At 44.4% G+C, this 8,291-nt stretch overlaps 1 protein-coding gene across 1 annotated transcript; it reads left to right on the top strand.

The window, feature by feature from the left end:
* The first annotated feature begins 786 nt into the window (after positions 1-786).
* LOC138246452 (uncharacterized) lies at positions 787-2,071 on the top strand. The gene is made up of 2 exons (XM_069201068.1): positions 787-1,341; positions 1,442-2,071. The coding sequence occupies exons 1-2, from the start codon at positions 787-789 to the stop codon at positions 2,069-2,071; spliced, it is 1,185 nt and encodes a 394-aa protein (XP_069057169.1).
* Positions 2,072-8,291: the final 6,220 nt, after the last annotated feature.

Raw genomic sequence — 8,291 nt, 5'->3', positions numbered from 1 at the left:
TATGCTTATTTCATTAGGACCAAGCTTTCCTCCTTGGAGAAAGCAGAGAATGATAAATGCTTAAGAGGCTTTTGTCACATAGGAACATTACTTCACACACTATGGAACTACCAGTGGATACAATCTCATTAGCCACAGGTGCGGAAGGTACTTCAAAGGTGACAGGATAAGAAGAAATAGTAGTCTTCTGTCCTTTGATTGTAATCTTAGAAACATGGGGGAACCAGACCTTAATTAACTGCAAGTTATTGTTGTAAATATTGGTGTTTGCAGTCAGAACGAAGGTCTGTGCAGCCAATAGTTGCCGCCGCAAACCTAAGAAATTTAAGGAATATCGAGAACTGGAATGAGGCTACCAGAGATTTGGGAAGGGCTTCTTTCCAAAGGTACTGAGGATGGGGTGCTCAAGGAGAGGCCGAGTCTCGGGGTTGGAGGGAGTGAAGGGATCGACTTCTGTGCCCACAATCCCTGCACTGCTCTTGCACAGATGCACTTATAAACGATACAAGGAGATACCAGACTGGAGTGTATGTAATACTTCAAACTCTTTATTTTCAGTTTATCTGTGTAATGTTTTACAATATTAGTAGTAGGAAGGGATACCTTTAATCACCATATTAAAAGTGACAGTTGTCCCGCCCCGGAAATGACGTCATATCCGGTGGCTGGGACTTCCGGTGTCCCAGAAAGCCCACCCCGGAAGTGACGTGCATGAGGGTGTCACGTGGTTTATGAACACGTGTTGTTGGCTGGTAGAGCCACCCTTTTTTTTTTTTTTTTTTTGAAATGCTGCATATAAGGAGCTGGTTAGAACCGGCTGTCAAACCGCAAACCAGGGCTGAATCAGTTTGCCAAGGCGCTATGAAGAGATACAATCCGATCGCCAGAAAAGCCGTCTCCTCAGGGGCCCTGAACACTATTGGTAGATATTACCGGACCCTCGCCCCTCGTACGATGGATGAGAATGCACAACAGGGTGTCCCAGACACCCGGGATACCGATGTTACAGGTTTTCAAGAGGAACTTTGCCATCGGCTTGAAAAGCTTGACCTCAAGGATGTGTCGCCCTTGATATCCCCTATTAAGGGGGCCGGCAGTGACAGCTATGTCTCGAAAGATGGATTAAGCGGGGCATCTAACGTCGTAGACATTGAAGTTGAAGAATGTGTACCACCCCCGAATTCGCCCATCTATGAAGACATGGGCTTCCAGGAGGACCCCGAGGCAGAGGCCGTTATTTTACAACCATCAGGTGTAAGTTCAGGCGCTGTTTCTGCCCCAATGGACCTCTGCGACTCCCAAGATTTCAGAGGAGCCTCTGAGTGTGAAGCGAATGCTGAGGTTAGTAAAGACATTTTTTATTTTATTTTTTTATGCCTGTATACTCTAATGTTATACTTTTAACTAATAATGTGTCTTGTGCTTTCTGTTTGAACCCTAGAACATAACAGAAGAAAGAGAGCCTCTAGAAGGGTCAGCTCCAAAGGTTAACACCGTAAATTTTTTCTGCTTATGCTGTTCCAGACAGTCTGAAAGTATTACAAGCCAGAACAAAGAGCCTCGTAAGAAATGTGTTTGCACCTACACTAGCCACGATCTTGAAAAGGAAGCTCCGGGCGTACCCTGTGACACCATATGGCCGGTTAAAGGCTTTGCAGCTGCCGTTGTGAACGCATGTGTTAAAAGGGATTATTATGACCTTTGCTACGGGCATAAAATTAATGACCCTCAACAGGAGGCTCACGAATGTCTATACGATGCATACACTGCAAGAACAATTCGTCACGTTTGTAACCGGATAGACACTTATCGGGTATATAAGCTGTTAAGGGTTGTGTATGGGCTGTCTGCTGTGAAGAAAAGTGTCCACTGTGACATGATGAAGGTCTTGGCTGCGGCTGTCCTTGAGATCCGATACGCTGCAGAGCCATGCTCAAAACTCGACCGCATGCACGGGATGTGTCCCCCCTTTGACAAACGTATGGTAGAACGGGTTATAGAAAGACGAATGTGTGACATTTATTATAAAAACAGAAGAATGTTGTCTTTAGCCCCTCGAAAACTGTTTTAAATAAATAAATAAAGAAATAAATAAAAAAATAAATAAAAAAAAAAAAAGTAGACCATAAATATGTTACTTAACGCTCCATACTTACTCACTTTTAGGAGGGGATTCCGGGTATCGAGATGCAAGATGTCTATGAGTTACAACCGGGCTACATCTGTATCGGGAGATTGATTTTTGTGCTGGTTAAAGAAAGAATAGCTGAAATACAGCCTGTGACTCTGCGATGTCTGAACATTTCGGAACCTTCGGCCTTGTTGCAATGTAACTGCCATGAGTGTATCGCCAAGTGGTGTATCAATGGCCGGCTAAACGCATCTGTTAAATGCTGGGCCTTGGACAAAGACCACAAGCGCAAGTTAAGACTTTCACCTGAGACGGGGGTGCATGAGGCTTTGGAGAACATGACTGTAGATTATCTCACAAATAAAGGTTCTGCATTGTCCTATCTAGAACTGTATGAACTGTTGAATTATATCAGTATCCTGAGCGTTCAGAGTTATAGACGTGGGGAACGGGAAGTCATGTCTAGAGCTATTGAGAGTATAGCTATAAAAATATCAATGTTTGTGTCGCTTAGGGTTTGTAAAGGAACATGCTCTGAGTAACATGTGTAGTGGATGTTGTACTATGTATACGTTTGTAAAAAAGGCCACATTGGATCCGTGTTTTGACATTTATAAGCTATGTAGCACAAAATGTCAAATACACGCTGGTTGTATACCCCAGCCGCACATGTATGTTTTTTATGTTTAATAAAATGACCTTACACAAAACAGGTGTCTTTCATTTCGGGGTGTTGATGTGAGACAGCATGACGGATGCTGATTTAAGGAAGCTTTATTACGATAAACAGGGGGTTGGAAGTTTCGGAGGCTCCGAAGCTCTATTTAGAAGGGCTCGAGCTGAAAATGAATCTGTAAAACGTGCCAGTGTGAAGACATGGTTAGCTGGGGAAGAGGCTTATTCGCTACACAAACCTGTCAGGAGACGCTTTAAGAGGCGGTCCACAGTTGTTAACGCACAGCTCGATTATCAGTGGCAGGCCGACATAATCAGTCTTCAAGATCTGGCACAACATAACGATGGTGCCATGTATATATTAACCGTCATAGACGTCTTGTCCAAGTACGCATATGCAGCGGCGTTAAACGATAAAAGTGGTACCAGCGTTACAGCTGCTTTTAAAGACATCTTCGCTAGCGGGCGCGTGCCCCAGAAACTACAAACAGACGCCGGAAAGGAATTTTTAAACAAACATTTCCAAAAATTATTAGACCAGAACGCTGTTCAACATTTTGTAACGCACACCGAGGTAAAGGCCGCTGTTGTAGAGCGTTTTAACCGTACTTTAAAGTCGAAGATGTGGCGATACTTCACCGCCAACAACACCTACAGATACGTGGATGTTCTAAAGGCTTTTATAGATGTTTATAACGCCACCTACCATCGGACAATCAAAATGGCCCCTGTTAAGGTTACAAGGGATAATTCGTTAACGGTGTGGAGAACGGTGTACGGTGGGCGTCTCACACAGAAGGTCAAGAAACCGGATTTAAAAGAAGGGGCTCATGTCAGGGTTTCAAAGTTGAAGGGTGTCTTCACCAAAGGCTACCAGCAAACATTCAGCGATGAGATATTCATAGTGGAAAGTGTGCAGTTTAAAGAAGGGGTATATATTTACAGGTTAAAGGACTACGCTGGGGAAGAGGTATCGGGTGTCTTTTACACAGAAGAGTTACAAGAGGTGCCCTACGACCCGAACAGGGTGTACAGGGTTGAAAAGGTTCTGAAAAGAAAAGGGAGCGGAGCCCGGCGACAGGCGTTGGTCAAATGGCGCGGGTGGCCCGAGAAATTTAACAGTTGGGTTCTGGCCAGCTCGTTGCACGGTGTGTGAGGTATAGCTGTAAACGCTATGATGGAGAACTCCCCTTTTTATATCACGCTGCCATCCAACGCTTCGAAGGACATGTTCCCAGACAATCAGATTTCGAGTTATACAGTGAAACTTGCAAAGCCAGTGGATTTGAAAGGCCCGTGGGAGGTGGCACTAACGGAAATACAGTACCCTAGAACTTGGAATACCTTTACAAAGGCCGATGTTAAATTTCATATAAAGCGACCTCAGGATGCACTGACCTATAACTTGTCTTTCCCGCACGGCTATTACCCTACCGTCGCAACGGTGGTCGATGCCATCAACAAGTCTATAGCCAGCACTGAAGCGTATGCGAATATATATCTGGTATTGGATCACGTTAGAAGAAAGGTGGTTCTTAAAGCCCCAGAGTTCAGTACAGTGTTTAAATGTAGTGGTAAATTACAAAGGGTTTTAGGGACCCTACAGCATCACCAAAGGCAGATGGATCCAGACCCTACATGCCCCGATATTAACGGCGGTTTTTATACACTCTACGTTTATAGCGACATTGTAGAGCCGCAGAGGGTCGGGGATAGTTATTCCCCTTTGTTGAGGTGGGTCCCGGTGCAGGGTGAAAATAACACAATGGTTAATATACAACATCACAAACTCGACTATGTTGCAATTTCTAAAAACCATTTTGACACTATAACCATCATGGTGTACAACGATCAGTCGGAGCCGGTCGCCTTTAAATACGGGAAAGTTATTGTTAAGCTTCATTTAAGGCCACGGCGCGAAGGTGACTATTAGACAGCTGCGATGGTCACCATGAAAACCTACGGGGATCCCTCGATGTACAGGGACTATTATAGAGTTCAGGCCGGGTATGGCGGTCCCCAACCCTACTTTCAAGGGGCTCCGGTTATGTATGGGGCGGGATTGGGGGGTTTCTTCCGGAGCATGTTTAGACGTGCCATGCCCTTTTTGAGAAGAGGGTTCGAAATTGCAAAACCTCATGTTAAAGCGGCAGCTACAAACATAGCCCAGGACGTTGTGGGCAGTGTAACGTCTGCGGTAGCAGAGCGCATGAATAGACAGCCCCAAGAAGGAGCGGGGTTGCTGTATAAAGCGCATGGTTTTGTTAAAAGGAAGCGAAGGGCATCGCTGCGTAGGGGGCCGCCAAGGCCCTATAAGAAGCGCCGGACTACTTCAAAAGGCCCTCACAAAAGAAGAGTCATAAGACGGAAGAGATCAACCAAGAAGAAGAGAACTCGTTCTAGTGCGAATATTTTTTAAAACATCGATCATGGCCTTCGTACACTGTGCATCGGGTGAATGCGCCAAATCTGAGTTAGATCTGTTTTCTCTCAAACCCACACAGACTAGCATTGAAAACAGTTTTTTCATGGAAGTGTCGCCGATGGCCGCTCTGACACCCCTTGCACCGATAGAGTTTTATGTGTCGGGGTCCACGGATATGTACCTTGATCTCAACAACACTCTCCTGCACCTCGTCTGTAAAATAACCAAAGCGAACGGTGACAACATCGAGGATGATGCTAGAGTGGCCCCTATAGCCTATCCCATCGCAACAATGTTTAATCAAGTGGACATTAACCTAGGCGATCGCCTCGTCACACAGAGTGATAACATGTATGCCTACAGGGCCTACATAGAGAGTATTCTAAATTATAGTCGTGATGCGCTGGACACACATCTTTCAGCGGGGCTCTTCTACCGAGATACCGAAGCGCATTTGGAGAACACAGCTTTGGACGGAGACAACGAGGGTTTTAAAAAAAGAGCCAGCTTCGTCGTCGGCAGTAGGCAGTTTGACCTCCTGTGGCGCGTACATTCAGACCTTTTCTTCCAAGACAAACTGTTAGTCAACGGTATTGATCTTAAGATCAAACTCAATCGTAACAAGGACTCTTTCTGTCTCATCAGCGGTGATGCAGAGCAGTATAAACTGGTTATATTGTCAGCGAGCCTGTTTGTAAAGAGAGTGAAAGTGTCCCCAAGTGTCAGACTGGCCCATGCTGAAGCTTTACAATTATCGAACGCCAAGTATGCCATTGAAAGAGTTGCTCTGAAGATATTCAGCATCCCCGCCGGAACCCGATTAACGCAGCAGCAGAATCTATTTCTGGGGCAGTTACCGAAACTCATCATCATAGGGTTTGTGGACAATACCGCTTTTAGTGGCGCCTACAACTCAAACCCTTTCAACTTCAAACACTATGATATCAACTATGCCGCTCTGGTTCACGAGGGTGCTGTGATCCCCGCAAAACCTTTCACGCCGAATTTTGGAACATCAAATTTTGTCCAGGAATATCTAGGACTGGTCTCGATAACGGGGAAACAGCTGCGGGACTCAGGAGTAGTTGTTTCAAGGGAAGGGTATGCTGCAGGCTACACGCTGTTTGCGTTCGACCTGACGCCGGACATGGAAGATGGCGACCATTACAACCTGATCAAAAACGGAAATCTAAAAGCGGAAATACGTTTTACACAGGCACTGGCGGCCAATGTGAACATGGTTGTGTTCTCTGTATTCGACAGTGTTATTCAGGTCAACCACGCCCGTCAGCTTATGTTTGACTACCATTGAAAAAGTGTAAAATAAAAATTAAAATTTTTTTTTTTTTATTTTTAAAAAAATATATAAAATGGACACTACTGAGATACGTGACTTCTTAAGTAGACATAAATATGCTAAGAAATACTTTCTAGGGGTATACCCTAGCGATGGACTAGCTGAAAAGATAGGTCCGGAAAGGCCACGTACCCTCGTCTTTAACACCGATCCCCATTACAAGGGTGGGGCACATTGGGCGGCACTGTTTCTGGATGTGGACAAGGTTATAGTGTTTGATAGTTTAGCTGAATTCCCTAAGCATAGTATTTATACAAAGCCGATATTCAAATATGTAAAAAAAGCATCACCCACGGTTGTGTATAATAAACTACGGGTACAGGATCCTTTTGCCATCACATGTGGGGAACACTGTATATACTTTATTAGTAAAATGTCTGAAGGTATAACGTTTAGAATTTTTTTTAATCTATACTCAGATGATTTAGTAAACAACGACGGTGTTGTTATGAAATATGTGAATGAAAACTACAGGACAATGTCACACGTTGTTAAAACAGACTCTGGTCTCTGTCAAAAGTGTAAGGTCTTGTAAAGCTGTTATTTGTACTTGTGAGTGTCTAAAATAAAAAACATCTTAAACAAGCTTTCATCCTAGGCATTTTTTTTTTTAATCCGTACTGTGTACATTTTCAAACCATTCATAAATAAAAAGATGGCATACTCCGGCTGAAAATTTAAAAGTGTTTATTACAAGCATGTTTCAACACGAACATTTACATGGTTAAACATATAAAATGAAGCACATTTTTTCGAACCGTAAAAACTTTTAACAAAAAAAACTGTACATGTGTGCAAAATTAGATCGGTAGCCATGTGTTCATTTTGAATAGTCTCTTTTTAGGCCCCATAGGAAGATCAGCACGGTCCCGAGCGGGTGTTAGTTGTGGAAAGAAAGGCGATGTCGATATAGCGGGGTTCCTTGTAAAAATAGCGGGGCCGGGTCTTTTAAACTTTCAAGCTTACGGCGATTCTCGGCATTTCCGATGATCGTGGAGGGAATGTTGAGTTCCGCAGCTGCATTTAGGAACTGTTCCCAGCCTCTAGGAGCTTCTCGTGTTGTTAGGGTTTTACCGTGTGTGAGACCCCAGACCAGATCATACATATGGGAACCAGCAACCGGCTGCCCTTTGTAAACGAATTCACCCCGGGCGTTCCAAGTGGTCAAATCTTTAGTAGTACTCATTTTACTGAGTAACATTTGCGCAGCCCCTCTATATTTCTGACTGATATTTTTTAAAAGGTCTAAGACAAAGGCATCAGTTGTGGGTGTGGGACCTATGTCATGAGCCTGCGTAGAGGGTCCAGGCGGCTGTTCAGCATCTGGGGTGTACAGCGTCAGTTTGGTTTTTTCAGAGGTGAGTTGCTTGTAGTATTGTAGAAAGTTTTGAAGGGCTCCTGAGTAAAGCCCTGCCTTGTCGTGGGGTTTTAAATCAGTCCGGTTCAAAATGGCTTTGATTTCCGCATCGAGACGATGTGTTTCGTTTTTGCATATGTCCCAGACATCCGTGTTAGAAGGGGCCAGATGTTCCACCTGTTGCCGGGGCACGAGGTACATTTTGTGGGCGTGCTCCATCAGGATCGCGACAGTAGCCCTGTGATTAGGGGTATAGCTATACCTAACAACGACCCTATAAAGCCTCCTGACTGTTTGAACAGTTTTCTTTTGGAAAGGAGTGAAGCCCTCTTATTGCTGAGCTTCT

This window comes from Pleurodeles waltl, chromosome 7 (assembly GCF_031143425.1).
Source record: "Pleurodeles waltl isolate 20211129_DDA chromosome 7, aPleWal1.hap1.20221129, whole genome shotgun sequence".
NCBI classification, from domain to species: domain Eukaryota; kingdom Metazoa; phylum Chordata; class Amphibia; order Caudata; family Salamandridae; genus Pleurodeles; species Pleurodeles waltl.
This window is presented reverse-complemented; position numbering and strand designations above follow the sequence as displayed.

What these genes read in the sequence shown, in the direction of transcription:
- LOC138246452 (XM_069201068.1), top strand. Translation starts at nt 787, where the DNA reads ATGCTGCATATAAGGAGCTGGTTAGAACCGGCTGTCAAACCGCAAACC. An exon ending in AGTGTGAAGCGAATGCTGAG is followed by an intron (nt 1,342 to 1,441) that starts GTTAGTAAAGAC and finishes TTTGAACCCTAG; the next exon opens with AACATAACAGAAGAAAGAGA.